The 22,344-nt window shown below is 40.3% G+C and overlaps 1 protein-coding gene across 2 annotated transcripts in view; it reads left to right on the top strand.

The window, feature by feature from the left end:
- The window catches only part of LOC122796236 (amyloid beta precursor protein binding family B member 1 interacting protein), a 1,476,726-nt gene that overhangs the window by 887,172 nt on the left and 567,210 nt on the right, over positions 1-22,344 (top strand). For both annotated transcript variants that reach the window (XM_044064553.1, XM_044064552.1), the window contains one exon: positions 11,423-11,544. In XM_044064553.1, the coding sequence (XP_043920488.1) occupies positions 11,423-11,544 (122 nt within the window). The remainder of the gene's footprint in view (positions 1-11,422; positions 11,545-22,344) is intronic.

Below are 22,344 nucleotides of genomic sequence, written 5' to 3'. Positions count from 1 at the left end.
ATGCCCAATTGAAAATAAACATTACGGATGGACAGTAGTCTGCTGAAGAATGGCATACAGAACAAGAACGGCACATATAAAAAATGCCATTTGAACCCTTAATATAAATATCACTATAAATAGTAGGCAACAGTAAGGATTGTGGAAGGGTTTACAGCTCAGCAGAGTGAGCAGACTGTGTGGCCTCAGTATAGATATTGTAATTTGGGCTTTAACACAAATATTACAAGTTATACCTTACGTACCACAATACATCACAGGTAATGTCAGCATGTTCCAGGGGGTGATACACAAGGCAGGTGTTTCCACTCACATGGAAGAGCATCAGCAAGGTTCCAGGTTATCAAACATGCAGGAAGCCCCAGTCAGTAAAAATATTGTTGGAAGGTGCAATGTGTGTCTTACAGGTAACAGCCAGGTGCTGCAAATAAAAGACAGGAATGTTAGGCATGGTAGAAAAGGTTATTTTTCAGCTATCTTTCATAAACATTGTACTTCCATCTTCCTAATTTCTTGATGTTCTCCCATGAAGTCCCTGCCCAATGCACATGAAAAATTGCTGCTATGCTAAATGAGTGTGGAATCTAACTGAGCATGGGATATATGTTTGGGACCAAAGCTTCATCACTCCACTGCTTTCTTCAATACTACCCTCACCTGAAGCTGGGGAAACAGGGTACCCTTCTCATGGCAGAAAATGTCTCCTTAAATGCCAGTCTGTGATGAAACTGTGTGAGTGGAATTAGATGTTGTAGGCACAATGTTTGGTAATGTTGTAGACATTGTACTACATTCTATTCTGCGGCCCCTGGGGCTAGAGCCAGCCACTGGTTCTTCACCTCTTGATCAGTCATAGGTTGCTCCTATTTATCCTTAGAATGTTCTTATTTTGACCAACTAAATGCTCCACGTAGGCCTGATAAACAACAGGCTATGAAAAATGGGTCTATGTTATATATTCGAACATCCAAAATGTCTAATACCATATGGTCGAGACCATATAGTCGACATTTGGAAGTTCGAATATATAATGAAAAAAAAAAAGAAAAAGAAAAACACACCTTAACAGTGCTAGAAGGGGGGGCAAGCCCCCCTGCACCCCCCACACACACCCCCTACTTAAATATACCAAGTCCGAGACCGCACTTCAGTACAGAAAAGGGAAATTCTCCCATTCTGCACCGTACGGTGCCGTTAAAAGTCAGTCTTCGAACACTTGAAATGTCGAACATATGGTCTCGACCATATAACGTTCGACATTTTAAGAGTTTGAATAATTGACATAGACCCTGAATAACAATGTGTTGTATTTATTACTGATGACATATATTTTGGAGTTTGTCCCATAAGGCTCACACTGCCTCCACATGGCTTTGTGCAGCCAGCTCATAGCTTGCCAGGTATAATGCTGCCTTCAACTTGTTTTAATCAGCCTCTAATAGTAGCAGGCTGTGTGCCCTCCATTGTTTTACTGCTATGAGCCATACAGCTGGACAACCTTGCATCTTCCTAGTGTTTCTAAAGTGCTGTACTATCCATTTGTAAGCCACCTAATTACCTGTACTGCGGATGTTTATTATCTGTTATTCTCATATGTCCACAGATACTGTGAATGAATTTTTACCCACAGTGGTACTGGTGCTGTTTCCAATGCTACTCTCTTGAGTTGAGCCCACTGTGAAAGGAACGTAGTGTAAAATGTCCAATTATTCTTCACTTCACCCTTTTTACCAATTGCTGCCTGTCTGAACTATACATATGTTGTCCGATTTTGAGTTGCGAGTATCCTGTTTGCCTTCTGTTTGTATATTCAGGAAGAACTCCAACTATGTAATGACAAATTACTGTCTACATGTAATTACTCGTGGCCACCTGCTGCTGAGGTTGCTTCCTCCTAGGTACCTCTCCCTACCAAATTCTAGGGATATGGCAACAGTTATCCTGAAAAAATTATGTGCAGTCTAGGGTGTGCCAACACTCAAGAAAGATCATCATGTCTAAAAATGTACATGACTGAAGGCAAGAATACTCTTGTTACTTGACAGGTTCATAGGTGGTTACTAGGCTACTGACCCAAAGGTTTTTATAAGCCTAGCTGTGTGTACCCAATATAATACTAGAAAAACCCAATATAAATGATCTAGCCTAAACTCAATATCTTAGTTAGCAATGGCTGCCCATATCTAGGAGGGTCATAGGTGTAATTCCATGCAATGAATTCATGGTTTTAAATCCAGTCATCCAGGCTACACTTAAACACAGTCATAGAGGGGCTCTGTTTGATGTAAATTGGTAGGCTATTCCTGAGACATGGCAACCTCTGAAAGACATATCCATCTCTCCAGCAGGTCCTATTTATGTCACAGGCCAAGCTAAGGTCCCTGGAGTAAGTGACTGTTATCCCATTTGTCTTGCGGATGTGCAGCATTTCCATTAGGTTTGGATCTGAGATTGCTCTGTAGGCCAGGAACAAGTCTCCTCTAAGTAGTCTGTATGTTACTGAGTACAGTGACAGTGACTTTAGTCTGTCAATTTATGATATGTGGTAGAGACCCTGAAATGTATTGGTTAGAAATCTCTGAGGTCTCTCATGTTGCTGCAGGTGCCTGGTAGGGTACATACCAAAGGGAGCACTGTACTCAATTATTGGCCTGATGAGGGTTGAGTACAGTGGAGTTATGACCTGTTTTGCTTGTGAGTCAATGCCTTTGCTAATGAGGTGAACAACATAGAATGGCTTTCTTACCACAGTAGACACATGGTGGTCAAAGTTTAGGTTACAATCAACTTGTGTTCCCAATTCCCTCACTACTGAGTTAATGTAGGTTATTATTATTTATATGATAGTCTGCAGGGATATCATTTTTACCAAATGGGATGATGATGCATTTTTTAGACTTAAGCTTGAGTCCATGGTTTTGGCACCAATCATTAATTTGTGTAAGTCCCTCTTGAAGTATATTGAACATTGTTTCGGGATTAAATGATTACACCTAATTTGCAGTCATCAGCAAACTTAGCTGCAGCCTGTCTATTTTGGCCTGAACTACTGAAGTATATTCCAAACAAAAAAGGGTCCAGCACTGAACCCTGTGGAACCACACTGTTGACAGGTCTGCTGGTAGAGGTAAAGTCCCCAAGTTTGACTGAGTGTGATCTGATGGTGAGCCAGTTAGTAAACCACCTGACAGCATAAGGGTTGATATTCAACTGGGAGAGTCTATTAATGATGTCTGAATGTGGGATTGTGTCAATGATATTCAACTGGGAGAGTCTATTAATGATGTCTGAATGTGGGATTGTGTCGAAGGCCTTTGCTAAGTCAAGGTAGGTTGTATGCACAGATCTGCCTTCATTTGTGGCTCTGGTGAGATTTTTGAAGAAGTCTGCCAGGTTTAACAGGTATGACCTGTCTTTGACAAAACCAAAATGTGTTGGATCAAGGGTTTGGAGATCACCTATGTCCTTATTTGTAGGGTCCATGATGATTTGTTTCATGGCCTTACAGATAAGGCTTGTTAAGCTTATGGGTCTGTAGTTTCTGTAGTCCGAGTCACACTTTTAATATTCTTGTCAAGTGGCATATGATAAATGGAAAAAACGCTTAGTTGTAAAACTAGCAAGAAAGGGACCGACACAAATGCTGCCAGGAGTATACAAATACCTTCTGCATGCCAGTGTATGAGTGTGTGCATGTATATATGTATGTATCCACTAACACACCACACATATAGGTGTGTGTACATCTGTATTCATAAACAGAGACACACACAAATTCAGAGACAGATTTACGTGTGTGTGTGTGGTGGATCTATAACAACAGAAAGATATTCAGCAAATGCATTTTAAACAACTAAAGCAATGCATATGATAAACACACAATTTCAAAGACATGCATCTGGAGTGTTTCTCCCCAGGCCGCTGCTGAAAATTGGGTTCATTCCAAGGTAGACATTCCCAGTAAAAAATGTTAAATAAGTAATGACACATGACAAATGCATGTATTTATTTAAATTATCTATTTCTGTCTTGATAAGGGTGCCAAGTGATCTCATCAACACAGCCATCTGAATCACAAAAGAAGCAAGTTTGAGAAAAGTTATGAGAATTCCAATATTAACAGTGAAGTGTACCACTAAAATAATTAGGTGCACTGCATACAACACACAGCAGCTTAGATGGTACAGTGGTATGTTCTCTGACTGTAGTGTACAGGGTCCTGGGTTCAAGACTTGGAGCTCATATTTTGCAACTAAGATGGTGTAGTGGTACATTCTTCTGACTATAGTGCTCAGGATCATGGTTTTGACATTTGAGACTGTTTGCTACAGTCATCTCTGTCCACAAAGGAGGAGTGACTACAGACCCTGGGAACTATCGCCGCATTAGCCTGCTGAGTCTGATATACAAAGCTATGGAACACATCATCATGGACCTAATAAACAAGGATATAGGGAATCTCCAAACTCTGGATTCCACACACTTTGGTTATGTGAAGGGTAGATGATGCCTGCTCAACTTGGTTGACTTCTTTGAGTCGGTCACCAGAGCTGTGGATGAAGGCAAGGTGGTTCATACAGCCTACCTTGATCTGGCCAAGGCTTTTGATACCATTCCCCACTCAGGAATCATAGAAAATCTCACTAAGCTTGTCATCAACCCCTATATCACTAGGTGGGTTGCAAACTGGCTCACGGGTAGAACCCACAGTGTGAAAGTAGCTGACTCGAATTCAGACTGTTGATTAGTCACAAGTGGAGTCCCACAGGGTTCAGTCCTGGGTCCTCTTCTGTTTGGTATCTACTTCTCTGAAGTCCAGGCCAACACAAAGGGACTCTGGCTGACAAAGTTCACAGATGATTGCAAGTCGGGAGCTATTATTAACTCCCCAAGTGATGTCGACATCGTACAGAATGGCCTCACAGTAACCATGGCCCTAAGCTCAATGCCAAAAAATGTCATCATCCCCTTTGGGGAAAAACCCGGTTCCCATGAATTACCACATTGATGGTAGTCCACTGAACACAGAAAACGTTATAAGAGATCTGGGAACATAGGTTGACAGCAACCTCTTTCTTTATCACCACATTGCCACTGTGGTCAGAAGGTCCTTCTATGTGGCATATCTCATTACTAAGGGTTTTGCATTCAGGAAGAAAGAGGTCATTGTCTCCCTTTACTATTCCGTTATTAGGCCAGTCACCGAGTAAAATACCCCATTTAGCATGTACCTCACTTAGATACCTGCAACAACTGGAGAGGCCGAAAAAGTACCTCACAAAGAGGATCCTAGGCCTTAAACATTTGTCTCATATGGACAGACTCAAATACTCCCAACTATTCTCTGTCTCATATCGCCTACTTAGAGACTATCTCTGCTTGACTTACAAAGCCATTTCTGACCCAGCTCTGTTAGAAATGCTACATGTAAAGAAATCCCAATACCTCTGCACCACACACTCCAGAGACCTCAACCTCATTGCCACAATTAACAGAACATGCTGGAGGGACAGGTTCATAACCCAGAGACTGCCCATGCTATGGAACAGACTTCCCATACATGTCAAACGGAGCACCTCATTGACCCTCTTCAAGAGAAATCTTGATGAGTGGATGAGAAACAGAAAATTCACCCCGGGGATAACACCAGTGGCTCTACTCGACAGAGGCACTGGGAACTAATGCCAGATGGCACTATGCCAAAGTAATCCTATGGCTAGGCTTGTAAAGGCCCCAGGGCCATTAGCCTAGTACAAACCTATGAACAAAGTTTTAATAAAATACATGCATTATTACATATCCAGCGTACACAGATTTGACAGACATTCAAGAATGCCTTCAATTGCAAGCTGGTCAGTAAGACATAGCAAGGCTGCAGTTTTATGCATTATATTCATCATGGAACTAAAAACAAGATTTCATAGAAAAACTCACTAAGCTAGGCATCAACCCGTATATCACTAGGTGGGTTGCAATCATCTGCGCAGTGAATATAAACTTAGATTACATATTGCAGCCATACTTACGCACACAGATAGGAAAATGTAGGGAAATAGAGTATACATTTGCCTCAATTTTCAAATGGTAACCAGTGTAACTCTACTGCAGTCAGATATTCTGGAAAGGAGTGAAAGATGCAAACATTTACCACAATGCAGGGAAGAAAAAGAAAATAAATTCAGTTGAATGGAATCAGTATTATACAGACTGTTACTGTGTGATCCCTGAAGGGAGTGAGCTAATGGGAAAGTAATTTTAGTACAGTAACAAGAGTCAATCTCAAAGTTGTCTGACATTTTTATTGGAATGTTATAAGATTTTATTCTTCTCAAAGCTTAGGACATTTGCAACTCAATGGGTTTGCTTCCAAGATGCAAATGTTCAAAGCACTGCTGTCCTGTGAACTGAGGGGAAACTGTCTTATAAATGTATGCCTGCATGAGTACATGCACTAATAAGCAACATTATCGCTGACCATGTGAAAAGTAATCACCAGCGATAGGAAAAAAGCAAGTAGCAACAAGCATGAAACAAAAACAAACAAAAAAATACAATTGCCTCAGCTAGGATAATCATTCCACTAAGTTTTACAAAATCAAGCACATACTAAACATGTAATTTCAGTGTTGCAAAGGCTGCAAGATCTGGGTGTGACAAGATCAACTAATCTAATAGCCTATGAGTGGGGGAAGGAAAATACAAAAGAAGAACAGTAAACTCTTAGCAGCTCCTAATAATAACCATCCCACACTGAAGTTTGTGAAATCTGACCTGCAATAAGCTAACAATCTTCTCTGAAAATGCTGCCTCTGTGTGAACATGTGACTTACACTGCACTAAAAGGTAAACAAAGTACTCTAGCAAGCAACTGATTTTAGAAACAAAATAATGCCCTTTACTGCTGTGCTTTGCAGCAGCACCCTGGCCATAAAATGCCTAAAAGGCTGATTTTCTCAGTAGGTAAATGAATGGTTCACAGGGACAGCTGTTGTCAGTAGAACTGCAATTTGAGGTGGAATTTGGTTAACACCTTTGAAACTTCATACAGGCACTCTTCCCCCACCCCTTTCAGCCAAAGGTGAGCATGCTCAGAAAGGCAAACCTGAAATGTAAACAAAGGCTGAATCAAAACAAAAAATCCCTGGGATTGTCCCTTTAAGTTTAGAAGTAGTAATAGGCTAGTTTTCTTTAACATTTCATTAAAGTTTTACATGTCTCTCTAAAGTAATATAAACTGCTACTACAGAGAGGGTAGGTCACGACATGGTCTATGCTCATTGCATGTTCTTTTTAATTCTTTTACCTGTAGTGTAGAGCCAGAGATTTGGAAGGAAATTGAGCAGTGGCTGGTGGTAAATTTTCTCATCCTCTCCACCTGTGATCTATCCAGAACTGATACTGGGTCTCTCTCTGGGTCTGGGATTCTTGGGACTGCAAGACGCTGGCTGGGTGGACTGGTCTGGACTCTGCTGCTCAACTGCTGCACTTAGCGTGCAATTGCATTGCACTGCAGAAAGTTAATTACCCGTCCCATACTCTACTTGGCTGCTTCTGCTGCTTCTTGGCTTGACTCGTGAGTCGGACAGTTGGATATGTTTACTTAAATATTAAAACAGCTGCTCAATCCTTGAGTCATCCAGCCAGGTCCTCTAGCCTGCTCCGCTTGCTGGTTGGGGTTGCTCTGTGCTGCTGTCCTGCCTGCCCATCCCCTGCTATCTACATCCAAACTATTTTCTACTCTTGAGTCTTGCTCAATGTTCAAATCAACATACGAACTGAAGTAAACAGACACAGCGCCTTAAGATGAATTCCAACTGGCTGTCAGTCTGCCTCACAAAGCTGATGTCATCACACATGCGCCTGCATGTGTTGACATCAGCAACAACTTCGGAAAAAGAAATTCAGAAAAAAAAGCAGTAACTGAAGGGGCTACTCAGGAACTTGTGGTACCCCCAATATTTTCACTTCAAAACTGATAAATACTGAGGAATTCAGTACAGTTGAGAGGTATGAACCTAGCCATAAACCTTAAGACATATCAACAGCAGGTTTACCTCCCAACTTGATAAATGGCCATGCTCAAATTCCTAGAGTAAATTATGCGAACCATTCCAGTCATCAAGATGTTACATCGTTTAACATGCAAGGGAAATTTGTTCTACAGGTACAGTAGACTCCCTCTTTTCCGGTCTTGCTGGGATGGGACCTTAGGCTGGATAAACAAACGGCTAGTTAATCAGAAAAAGCAAACAAAATAATATTTATATGCTATAAATCAGCTAGAATAACAGGATTTGTGTTGGTATGCATTTTCTAATGAATATGAAGTCTAAAACTCTCTGTCATTATTTAGCCCAGAAGAAGCAGAAGTGTTCTTCTCTGTTGTCTTTTGCTAGAACTACGGCAGAAATTTGATGGCCTGTTAAAGAGGAGGTCGGTTAAAGAGAGCCAGATAAGAGGGAGTTTACTGTAGTGAATCATTTAGGTAAAGTCCTATTTATATTACAGTATAAGTTGAGAAGTTTGGTGCAAGTCTTCCTAACACTACCAGTGTTCCTGAAGTGGAGGAAACCTAATAAAATGGAGTCTTTCATAGCCCGTATAGACATTTCCACAAAAGAATCTGTATGAGACAGAAAAATGTGAAAGATCTTTTAATCTATCCAGATAGCTAGGGGAGCCTAGCTGTTTGATTTTTCTTAGTTATGAAATGCTGAAATCTTTCAGGCAGGGACAGGTGTTTTGTTAAGCACGTTCCAGTCAGATTGCTAGGTTTAGTGGTCAGACTAATGAGGGCAGAATACAAGGACTGCATCTTTAGACCTTGAAGATATACCTTTGATAATTAAATAGGCAGTGAAAAAAAAGATTTTCTTGCTGAAATTGATACTTGATGATCAAAAGATAGTTCATTGTTAATGAAAGTGTCTAGCTGTTCAGTAAATATCCAATGGTTGTATCAGCTTTATGTTGTTTCATTTATGTGATAATCAGTATGAAAGACTTGTTTCTTAAGTATGATTGCACTACCTTTTTTTTTTTTTTTTTTTGCAAAAAATGTGAGGCAATGGTCAAACACCAGGAGTGATTCTGTTTAGGTGTTATAGGAGAATTTGAGAGTGTGTGGAAGGGTCAGTAATGGCACCCAGTCTGCAGTCATCCACAAATTGGGGACCCATCACAAAGTATTTAGAGTCTGCAGTGGTGACTACTCTATTAGATAAGATGCCATCAACTCTCACCTTTTTTTGTATAATTAGACAGCCAATTTAACAATCCATTATGTAAAAGAGGTTAATGCATGTTTAGGCTGTTACGTTTAACAGCAAAGCATGGGGAATCGTATCAAATGCCTCATCAAGAACAACGTAAGCAGCATGGACAGAATGACCCCCTTCAGTGACATCAGTCACAACCTCAAAAAAGTTAGCCAAACTAACCAAGCAAGATGTACACTTTACAAAACTGTACTGAAAGGGGGCAGATGTTTGTGAATTACCAATTTAGTTACCAAGATTCATTCCACAAATTTACAGATTTTTATAGATAATAATGAAGTTTACAGGGCAGTATTTTCAGTTATAGTGATGCCCTTACATAAATGCATCACAACTACTCTTCTTCAGTGCTCAGGTGCATATGTAATGGAGAGGCTGAGATTAAAAACCTAAGTCATGAGTCTGTCTATATTTCTCTGCAGCCTTCCTTGTTAACCCATTTTTTTATGCATTCATCTCTGGCTATTTGAAAATGTCCATTTTTTGTGAAATTGCAGTAAGATTAATTTCAAAAGTACTACTTGCTTTTAGTGTGATCTTCCCTTACTCAGATGCAAAAATAATCTGGTTATGGATGGATGTCACCTTTGTAAATACAGAAAATGTGCCTATTTTGCAGTTTTAATACATTGTTAGTTATTATTCATGCATTTCTTGGATCTATTTCATAAAAATAAGAAATTTTATGCATGTTTAATTTAGTCCACTGTCAAGTCTGCTTTCAGATGCATACTATTAACTTCCTGTTTGCAGATGTGAAAGCTTAGTTCAACAAATATCGTTTAGATCAGAAATGAGTCTGCAAATGTAATGCTATAAAATAATGCTGAATCTTTGCAATATTTTAGCTGCTGGTTTTACTGGTGCTATATCGCAAGTTAAATTATGCATTTTGTTCCAAATTTTCTTCCATTTCAAGAGGGCATGAAACTTTTCAAAGTTCTCTGACATAAGTCACAATACGCACTGATCTAAAAGTTTAATGCATACCGTATAACTATTCATTGACTCATCAAAACATGTATTTGCTCACTACAAAGCATATTGCTTACCTAACAGTGTATTCCTACTTTGTTTTTATTGTATCTTTCTTCTGATTTCATTTTTTTACCTTCCTTCCTCCCTCCCCCCTTTCTTTTTTCTTTTTATGAGTGTTGCTGACGCTTTCCATAATCACTCATGCATATTCCACTGTTGTGCAACATACATAGGCTATGGAGATATGATGGTGATGGGTATTAAAAATGCAAACCCATCACTTGTTCTATCCTAGCATGTTTAAAAAATCATTTGTAAAACATGATTTCATACATATGTAATGTATTTATCTCAAGCTTGTTTTATTGCTCAGAAGAGAAAGGTGCACATTGTAGGGTAAAACATCACATAAACTTAATAAACCTTAGCAAAGTATTGCTTTATTAATAATCTATAGTATACCATTGAAATTGAGCACTTTTAGCTCATATTCCATTTCAGAGGATTATAGAGCTGCTGTCTCTCATATGCAAGATAAGCTTCCATAATTTCTTAAGAGCTTAGGAATGTGGAGACTGCTAGCGTATCACTTGTGTCTTCCTTCTAGTTTGCCCTAGAGTAATCATTAGTGAAGCCATATTTCTTTTGCTTTATTTAGCGGAGTAGTATGCAGATTCAGGGGAGGCACTGCTACATGCGTCACATGTTTATCAAACTAAGTATTTCTGTTAACCACACACACGCCCACACACTCTCACACACTTTCATGCACACACTCACACACATGGACACTGATGTAATAGCAAGGTAGACATTGTCTCTGTTGAAGTGACACTTAGAGGGAAAGAAGAAGAAAAATATGTTGACCCTTTATCTTAGGATTATTCCAAGTTTATAACAGCATACAAAGCCTTCATGAGGGTAATTCTGCAACTACTGCTGATTATTATGAGGTGAAAACATCTGCATCTTTAGAAATAAAATGGCATGATTTCTCTGAGGTGTGCAAAGCATCGGATTTTAGAGTTCATTAAGTTCTTGTGTTTTAGGGTGCTGTTCTAGATGTCATTCTGATGTGTAACATTCATTATGCTTACAAATGATACTGCTGTTACGCTTTTGTTTGTAGATCTGTGCATCCAAAACAAACTTATTTTTTTCCACAGAAAGGTTTTTTGAAGATCACGAGAACCTGGTAGAAGTGCTGTCACACTGGACAAGGGATAGTGAAAACAAAGTTTTGTTTTTGGAGAAAAAAGAGAAGTATGCTATTTTTAAGAATCCTCAGGTAAGTTAATCAGTCTTTGTAAACTGCTTATGTTTTTAGGGGTTGACGTAACTGCAACTAGCTGATTTGCAGACTTTTATATGTGATCTGTACAAACACCCATATGACATAAGTCTTGCAGTTGTAAACACTCCAAGAGTCTGTACAGTACTGATTCATTTCACCTGCGAGACATTTGCTTGGAACTGAAAGTACTTTAAAATACAATGTTCTGATTTTTGTTAAGTCATACTTTTTATGCTGTCAGATCTAAACCTTAGCTCTAGGTGCTTGTCTCTGTTGAAATTATGCCCCCAACCCATGTGAAAAACAATGGGAAAAGGGGTTGGGGATGGATGGATGGATGGATCTGGAAAATAAATGCTGTGATATAATTTTGGAGCAGAATTCTAATTGACTACCTATAAAATTAATTCCAAAACACATTTTTGAATAGCTAGTTAAATTAGATTTAATGTGCTGCCAGAAGAATTGTTCCTAAACATTAGTAACTCTGCTACTTCCAAGATGATATACAACAGTCTGAGTTCCCAACAGATGTGACAAACCCAAAAAAATTAATATTTCCAGGGGGAGCAGAATTCATTCAAATGTTTTGGGCACTGTACCTCACAGACTGCCCGTATATCTGTAGAATATTTAAAACTCTGCCTGAGTTTAACTTTAGAAAATTACTATGCGCAGCTTATGATGGCTGCTGGGGTGCAGCCACCCAATCCCCCCCCCCCATGTAAAGAAAGAGAAAGCTAAGAAGTGAAGAATTAATTATTTTTGTTGTATTTTTTTATTTTTAATAGCTTTATAGTATTTTATGGAAATCCGCACATGCTACTACGCATTGTGGAGTTTTGAGAATGTCTGACTAGAGTAGTTTAAAAAAAATGAAACTGACTAACTCCACTTGATGGGCTTTTTATGAAAACAGCAGTTCTTCCCACCTTCTATAATTTTTTCATGGGTAGGAAGGCATGCACTATTACTGGATGGAATTTGTATATCTTTGCAAGCATTTATCATCTCACTTTATTGGGATCCACTATGTTATTAGCTTTGAACATTAAGGTTTAGATGCAACTTATTTTCCTTGAAAGAAAAATAAATAATGCTGGATTTCTTTCCATACTTAGGAGTTTTGTTCAGACCACCATTTGGATGAAAAGGTTATAAAAATGCTCTTAAGATGCACCTTAGAGCATATAGAACGGCCTCCAAACCCTCCAGCTTAATTCATTTGTGGAGTCTTGCCTGGTTAGGGTGTACTGAATGAATGTAGGAAATAGCACAAAAAGAAGACAAACTGTGGAAGTTAAAAAAAAAAACAAAAAAAAAAACAAGAAAGGAGTCATCAGTCTTGATGATATGGAAACATGATGGTGAGGACACATGAAGGGTACTGGGGAGGTGTGGGAAGGGTCACTTTACAATGTGGACCTGCGGAATTCTTTGTCTAGGGCTCCATTTTACCTGAGACTGGCCTTGTTAATTGCAGTCAAATAGCTGAGATGTATGTTGTTCATGAAGTGGCTGTAATGCGTGGGTAAATAAAGTAATATATGGATGAAAGTGACCTCATCTGTTGTGTAATCACAGGTAATGGGCATTAACTTGTTGTAATAGAACCCCACCCCATTCCAGTAAGCACCACCCAATCAGTTGCTTCCTGCAGCCTCCCTGCCCTTGCTTTGAAGTCAACAGGCATCACTGACAGATGCTTTTAACTTCTGTATCATGGCAGTAAAAAAAAGAAAGAAAGATGGACTAGGTGCTAATAGAATACTGACAACATTGGACTGAGCTTTGGAGGAAGCAGACTCTACACTTGTTGAGGAAAAGGGAAGTCTGCATGAGAAGGCTAGATCTAGAATAAGAGCTGCTGCAGCCAACTACATGACTTGTCAGAGGTAGTGTGACATAGACGCATAACAAATATGCAAAAACGTAAGGTGAACAAAACACTGGTTGACCATTTTTGCTGTACTACATTGAAACCTAGGCAGTATTGGCAGAACTGTTTAGGTAGCCTAAGGTAATGAAGGCAAAGTGCCTGGGACGGGTAGTCGAATACACACTTTGGGACAGATCAGAATTGCAGAAACAAAATCAGAGCAGTCCCAGCTGTAAAGAAGACCAAGAAGAACTGGTCATGGCAGTTCTTTCACCTGTGTAGAAAAGTAAAAGATAATTTGGTAAACAAGATTTGGAAGAGACAGGAAGAAGGCAAGAGTACCTGACATCTAGTTAAGAGATGGCTGGAATGCATGAGAGAAGGCTTTCAACTGTCTGGAATGACTGCTGAAGAAAGTAGTACAGTATTTTTGACTTGAGAAAGGTGGCAAGAATTAATACAACACTCTGGCCACAAGTAGAAAAATAGGAAGAAAGGGTTTGATGATGATGAACTTTAGTAAGTGTTATGAATGCATGCTTTTTGATGCCTATATATTTGTGTTTGCAGTTTCTGCACTAATTTTTTTTAGGCTCATCTTTTCTTGCAAGGTAGAGTAATTTAATCAATGATGGTAGAACACTGCATACAGTGGCCATACAAGATTTATTGTGATTATTATAATAAATGAAATTACAGACCAGTTGGGAGAATCTTCATTAACTTTGCGATTGTGACCAGTTTCATTTTAGTTGGGTTTTTTTTTTTTGTTTCTTTAATGAGTAACTTTGCTCCCCTTCCAGATTTTGAATTTGAACAGCTAAGATAAATGTGAAAGCTGCAAGGGCTTCATTGATTATAGGTATGTCCACTTAGTTTTTTTGAAATCCATGTTTTAGCTAGACTTGTTTTATTTCTCATGCTTTAGGCATTTAGGTGGCAGATTTTGGATTTGTTTTACCGGGTGTGGTTTTGTAAAGATGAGGTGAAGATTTAGCAATCAGGGAAGGGTGATGATGGAAGTTATTCAAGATGTCCTTCATGGATGCATCTGCAGTCATAACAACTGGGTTGTCCTGTCGTCAGGCAGCCCTTCAGTCGGCCGGATTCCAAAGTCCGGGTCCGGCTTCGGCTGATGTCGCACTTCACCCGACGTCATCTCTGTTGGTCTTCAGGTATAAAGGCATCAGCCGACGCCATTTTCCTCAGTCTTTCTTGCCGCGTGGCGCCCGAAGCAGAAGCTGTTCGCAAGTGCCGGTCGGTCGGATCCAGAGATTACTTCTACCGAATACTACTTGAAGACTTCTAAAGCTAAGTACCCGTTGGGGACTCTTTCTTGCCTCAGCCGATGTCAGAAAAAGTTAATAATTGTTTAACCTGTGGGAAACAAATACCTCATAAAGATTTCCACTCTTATTGTCTGCCTTGTTTAGGCCCAGCCCGACGTAGCAGCCTGTTCGGCCTGTGCTTCCTTCAACCGGCGAGCGCTTAGGCGTCGGTCGGAGTTTGCTGAACAGTTTTTCGGTTCTGATTTTGCGTACATTATGCCGTCGGATCCTCCGACTACCCAATCTACCAAAAGCGCAAATATAAGACCGACACTCGCGGTCCGCGGTTTCGGCGAAACCATGGTTAAGCAAACCATGAGTGTCTCGGTTTCGGCGCGAACCGAGAAAACTGATCAAAGTACAGCTGAATCTATCTCTACAACTGAGGCCCCTGCTACCACCCTTGAATCGGCCTCAGAAATTTTATCCACTACGGTGGTTGCCACTGACTTATCAGACACCATTCCCTTGGATGTCTCTACCCCAGCACGTGGTGCTGCTAGGCCTCCAGCAGCCATGTCCATTAAGGCCTTCGCCAGGGCTAAAGCAGCCAAGACTACTAAAACAGTGCCTGTTAAACCCCCTACTACCAGGCCCTCCTCTAGTTCTCAAATGCTTACTCTGGCAGAAGATTTAATTTCATTAATTAGAGGATCTCAATCTCACCCAGACAGGGCCTCTCAGCCCCAGAGAAGAGACCTAGGGCAGAGCCCCTGAGCCAGTGTCCTCTGATGATTCTGCCGATGAATCAGACATAACTGACCAGCCAGAGGCTCCTTTCTCCAATTTTGAAGACTCTGATGCTGAAGAATCCATTCCAGCTGCTTCCCCCCCAGAAGAATTCTCCTTTGGGGAAACCTTACATGCTATCGAGAGCAGTTCCAATGGCAGCAACAGGATTTTTCAGACTCCAGAACAAGACTTAGGACCTTTCTGCACCTTCCACAGCACAGGCCCTTAGCTATACCTCCTGTTCTTTCTGTGGTGGATGATGCTTTCAATGATGTCTGCTCCGCACCAGATTCTTTACCTCCAGCCCCTGCCAAACCAGACAGATTTTACAGGGTGCCAGACACTCATCACCACCTTTACAAGGCCCCACTTGCAGACCCGAAACTATATCCCAGGGTCCCAAGGCAGTAGCGCGACCATAGCTAAAAACCCTATTCCTTCTGAAAGGGAAGCAAGGTCATTAGACAGATGGGGCAAAAGGTCTACACTTCAGCTACTCTCTCAGCTAGAGCTTTAAACTGTCAGTTTCACATGATACAATACCAAGAGTTTATGCTTGATCAGTTAACTAAAAAGCTAACCACTGATGAATCTCTTGATAAGAAATATGTATTAGAAATGGTAAATAACATACAACAGGTTAGTAACCATTCCTTAAAATGTGGCTATGATGCACTGGAGGCTTCATTTAGATCAGCCATGACTGGCACAGTGATAAGAAGGCATGCTTGGCTAAAGGAGCAAGCTTTACCGGATCATGTTAAAGCTAAGCTGCTAGATGCTCCTATGGATAAGACAAGTTTGTTTGGTACTCCTGCCCAGCAGGTTATGAAGAAAATGGAAGAAAAGGCAAAATCTGTTCAAACGGTTAAAGATTTCTTGCAGGTTCAACCCCCAGGTTTAGCAGGAACTGGCCTGCCAAAAATTGGTCCTTTCCTGACTCCACAAGATCTCAAAGGGGCAGGAATAGATGTTCCAGAGGCAGAAACCAATCCAGAGGAGGTGCCTACAGAGGACGACAGTGGCAAGGTAACAACAGAGGCACAGACACCACCTCTGCCACTACATCAACACAGCCACAGTGACTTAACCTAAATCCGCCTACCAGGGAACAAATAGCAGCTCCTCTAGGCGGAAAGTTAACCTTATTTTCAAAGAACTGGCACTATATAACAAAAGACAAGTGGATTTTACGAACCATAGATCAAGGTTACCGGTTCCACTTCCACACTTTACCAGTCAAAGAGGAATGCCAATTCTACCTCCAAATCAATATACTGTGGCTCTTCAACAGATAATGCAGTTAGCAAAATTGAGAGCTGTGGAAAGAGTGCCAACAGCAGAGCAAGGAAAGGGTTCTACTCCAGATTATTCCTAGTTCCAAGAAAGGAAAAAGTTGGAGACCAATTCTGGACCTGTCCACCTTAAATACTTACATCATTGTCCCAAAATTCAAAATGCTGACCCTACAGCAACTTCTTCCCATGTTGGGCAAGGAGTGTTGGCTGGTAACTCTAGATCTCAAGGAGGCATACCTGCACGTCCCCATTCGACCAATCTGCAGAAGATACCTCAGATTTCTTGCAGGATCAGAGCACTATCAATTCTCAGCATTGCCCTTTGGCTTATCTACTGCGCCCAGAGTATTCACAAAATGCCTGGCATCAGTAATCGCCCATTCCAGACTACAGGGATTCAAATTTACCCATACCTGGACGACTGCCTGCTACAAGGGGACAACAAAAGCAAGCTGACAACAGATTTACAAAGGGTCATTTACTTGCTACAAGCACTGGGATACACAGTCAATTTACAAAAGTCAAGGCTGATACCATCCCAAACAAGGACATTCTTGGGCGCGGAATTGGACACAGTAAAACAAATGGCATTCCTAACTACAGAAAAACAAAAAGAACTCCTCTTTACTTCTTGGCACTAACAAAACTGAACAAGTTAACAGCAAGAAAAGTACTGCAGGCCTTGGGCTTCATGGCATCATGCATAATCTTTGTCCCACTTGCCAGACTACATATGAGAAAACTACAGTGGTACCTAAAGAATTTATGGTCCCAACACAGACACAGCCTAGAAACAGAAATCTCACTAATTCCATGCTTAAAACAGGAGTTCCTATGGTGGGCTCAGGCATGCCAGTCAAACCCAGGGCTACCCTTTCGCAGATGTCAAGCAAGCCAGACCATCACAACAGCGCTTCAGACCTAGGATGGGGGCCCACATGCTGGACAAATGCGTGCAAGGATTGTGGACACAGGATCAACTTCACCTGCACATCAACCTAAAAGAAATGCTGGCAGTAAAACTGGCAATCCAAAAGTTCAGACCATTTCTCAAAGAGGGCCAGTTGATGATAAGGACAGACAACACCACAGTCATGTGGTACATCAACAAACAGGGAGGCACTCATTCATACCCCCTATGCAGAATGACTTTGGAGCTGTGGACCCTGGCACTCAGCTACAACATCCAGTTACAGGCAATATTTGTACCGGGAAAGAAAATACTCTAGCAGACATATTAAGCAGAACCACATTGGATGCCCACGAATGGAAGCTGCACCCGGACATCTTCAAGACCATCTCAAAGAAATGGGGAATGCCTCAGATAGACCTATTCGCATCACCTCTCAATCACCAGCTCAAAAATTCTGCACAAGGACATTCCACCCACTAGCATGGAAAGTGGATTCGCTCTCCTTCAGCTGGAAAGGCCTAACAGCATATGCATTCCCACCTCTTCCCTTGATACACAAGGTATTACTAAAAATCAAGGAAGAATGTCCAAGGATAATCCTGATAGCTCCAAACTGGCCAAGACAACACTGGTACCCACTGCTGAGGAGCATGTCTCGGAACAATATGTGGCCAATACCCCTGATGCCTTTGATGTTAACTCAGAACAACTACAACATCATGCATCCAAACCTAAAAACGTTGCAACTGACTGCATGGAACATCACATAGCAGCAGCTAATCCAGAACTTTCCCAAAGAGTTAAAGACATTATTCTTGAAGCACGCAGACCTTCAACAAGAAGAAACTATGCTGGAAAATGGAAGAGGTTTGTCAGTTGGAGTACTGAAAGAGGAAAAGATGTGTCAAACGTAGATATGCCTAACATTCTGGAGTATCTGGCCGAACTTCTTCATTCAGGCCTGTCCTACTCCTCCATCAAGATACATGCATCAGCTATTTCAGCAGAATACAGCTTTGATCCACCTGTTTTTTCGCACCCTTTGCTCAGGCAGTTCCTCAGAGGAATCAAGAATGTAAAACCTCCAAGGAAACCACCTTTACCAGCTTGGGACTTAAACTTTGTGCTAGAAAAGTTGACTCTATCACCCTTTGAACCAGCATCAACAGCAGACCTACAACACCTGTCATGGAAAACTGCTTTCCTACTGGCAATTACTTCAGCAAGGAGGGTTTCAGAACTACAGGCCTTAATGGCAGTGCAACCCTTCCTAATCTTCCACCAAGATAGAGTGTCCATGAGGACTAATCCTACATTTATGCCTAAGGTGGTATCCAGAGTGTCTTTAAACCAGGCAATCCACCTACCTACCTTCTTTCCCAACCCACAAAACAGAGGGGAAAGAATACTGCATACTTTGGATGTACATAGACAGCTACGCTACTACTTGGACAGAACAAAAAGTAGCAGAAAGACTGACCAACTTTTTGTAGCCTATGCAACAGGAAGGGAAGGAAAAGCTATTTCCAAACAGACAATCTCCAAATGGATAGGAAATTGCATACGATTCTGTTACTCCTTCCATGGAGAACCAATTCCACAGAACATAAGACCTCATTCTACAAGAGCAACAGCCACTACCACAGCCTTCTTACGAGGAGTGGCAACCAAAGACATTATTGAGGCGGCTACTTGGACCTCCGTGCATACATTTGCCAAGCATTATAATTTGCCTCTATATTCCAGATCCTGAGCAGGGTTTGCCACTGCTGTACTGCAAGGGATCCTAAACACACCATAATCTAGTTTTATCCTCCTCCCCTAGTTGGCTATGGTATTCTACCCAGTTGTTATGACTGCAGATGCATCCATGAAGGACATAGTACAGTTTTGTACCTACCATAAATGTAGATGTCCGAACTGGATAGCATCTGCAGTCAGATTACCCTCCCTCCTTCCCTCTGTGGTACTCCTAGGGTGTTTACCCTCCTAATAGCTAGCTGGTGGGGAGTCTTTTATGGTGTATTTGTTGGTATATATGTACATACATGCTTATTTTTGTGTTTACCTCTATCTTTTTGGAAACATTGGCATCTATCCAAATTTTAGCCTTCAAGAGGGCTACTGGCATCTGGGGCAAGAAACACTGAGGAAAATGGCGTCGGCTGATGCCTTTATACCCGAAGACCAACAGAGATGACGTCGGGTGAAGTGCGACATCAGCCGAAGCCGGACCCGGACTTTGGAATCCGGCCGACTGAAGGGCTGCCTGACGACAGGACAACCCAGTTGTTATGACTGCAGATGCTATCCAGTTCGGACATCTACATTTATGGTAGGTACAAAACTGTACTTTAGAGTTAGGCTGTGGAAAAGTTTAGGCTAATGTGATTTTTGGGGCATGCTGTTTAGTGACAATAGGCTGATGTTTGGATTTATGTTCCCTGCTAAATAGAGTTTTAGAGGGTTAAGGCGTAAAAGGAAGGTATAGCTCTAAAATTATTTTGGTAGAGGAGAAAAGAGTAAACAAATTAAAGTCATATAAATAAGTTATTCCAACTTTAAGGGAGTGATTCAGTTACAAGCAGTCAATGTAATCAAGTAGTTGTATTACTTTTATGCTTATTTGAAAATTGACATGACTCACAGCTGCAGGGTACATTCTAGAGAAAGAAAAGCTCCATTAATCAAAATAGAGTGGCTAAGAGTAAAATTGGGAAGATAATTAAAAATATGCTGTACTTACTAGTTTGGAGTGAGTAGAATATGGTTTAGTACATTTGGTGGTTGCTTTTATAGTCATATTTGTGCACAAAGTAAATGAAAGGAAAAGAAGAGGAATAGGAGTGGGAGTCAGATTAGTTGTCTGAGGTGTGTTTTGCTTGTCACTGGTACTCAATTTTTTCAAAATGGTTGCTTGCCTTGTGGAAGGGCTTAGTATAGCCATATTATCATGGCATAGCTGTAAATTAAATGATTCCCCTTATCTTACAATAAACAATAGTGTCCCACAAGTCTCCATTCTTGATCCTTTCCTTTTTAACATTTTCATAAACAATCTTTACACATCTTTTCTACGTGCATCACATATATGCTGATGATATGATGATTTCACTTTAATTTGCTCATCTGACAACCTACCCTAGCTAAAGACCATCACCCAAGATGCCTTTAACTCGGTAGAAAGCTTGTTCTCTGGCAATTAACTTCTATTGAATCCCAAGATAGCAAGCCTTTTATTTTTCCATAAGTCTTATACCTAAAAAAAAAAAAAAAAAAAAGTTCAAATTCTCCACATTAAACAATACTGACAACTGAGGTTTTCTCATGCTAAACCCCTAGGTGTTACAATAGATGGTAATCTAAAGTTTGATCTGTACATAAGAAACTGTATTAAACAAATCACCAAAAACTAGATATGTTTTATAGAGCTAATACATTTCTTACAAACCCAACTAGAACAATTCTAGCCAATATGTATCTTTAATCTTCTCTTCTTTTTGGCTCTCCCATCTTGACCAGTCTACAGTCTAGTTTTGAAATCTGACCTATAATACAGTTGCAAGATTTTCAATGAGTCAACATTACCATACCCATGACTGCTGTGTACTTAACCACTAAATTGACTTGAATTACCCCATCACCTAGCATTCACATAATTACTGATAGCACACAAAATAATGTACAGCCCTGATTTATGCCCATCTATCAGCAACATCCTCCATCACTGTCTTCCAAATTGACCCCTTTGCTCAACTGACAAACAGCTACTTGAAATTTTTAAACCAAAAAAGTCTGTGGGGTACAGCTTATATTCCAACTGTGTGGCCAAGTTTTGGAACTCCATCTTGATCCCTACCAGGTCATTAAGTAGCATTCATTCATTAAAGTCTTTACTAAAAGAATTCCTTCCCAGCTCTTGGATTTGTTCCTGTACCACATCAGTCTAACACCAAAATTTCTATTTTTCCACGTCTTCATATTCTTTAAGCTACCTAACTCGATATGTAATCTGTCTCAGGCCAATATTTCTGACACTGTGCTATTGTTTAACATGCTCAACTCAGTTTCCTTTCTTGCTTGACTCTTCAGGGGGAGACATTTACTTTCTGCCAGCAATACTACATTTTTTTTCTTTTCTTTTCATACTGTTACCTTTTATATATTTTTATTTTTTCTTTCAGACTCTTTTATGTCAAATGCATTTATCTTGTATTTTTTCTAGATTTTATTGCTGTTTATATTCATTTCTTACTATTCTTTATATCACTGTGAGTGATATTGATCTACTGAAGTAACAGTGTTTCTCCTTGGGCCTCCTCTGAAAACGAGTTCTTGCTTCATCAGACTTTCCCTGTAAACAAATGTCAACAAATAAATAAATGAAGGTGAATGAGGAGGTGGGTTGGAAGGAAAAGTGGCAAGATTAAGAGTGTGTTAAAAAATGGGAAGCTACCATCAGAATAGGCAACATAGCTGGCTTTAGGTACCGGCAAACCTTTGCATAATAGTAACTTATTTATATCTCATTTTAATATATATATATACACATATATATATATATATATATATATATATATATATATATATATATTTTTTTTTTTTTGTTAAATGCTTTACCACTGAAATAATGCCCTTGACTTT

This window comes from Protopterus annectens, chromosome 3.part0 (assembly GCF_019279795.1).
Source record: "Protopterus annectens isolate FY-2018-M chromosome 3.part0, PAN1.0, whole genome shotgun sequence".
Taxonomy (NCBI): domain Eukaryota; kingdom Metazoa; phylum Chordata; order Ceratodontiformes; family Protopteridae; genus Protopterus; species Protopterus annectens.
This window is presented reverse-complemented; position numbering and strand designations above follow the sequence as displayed.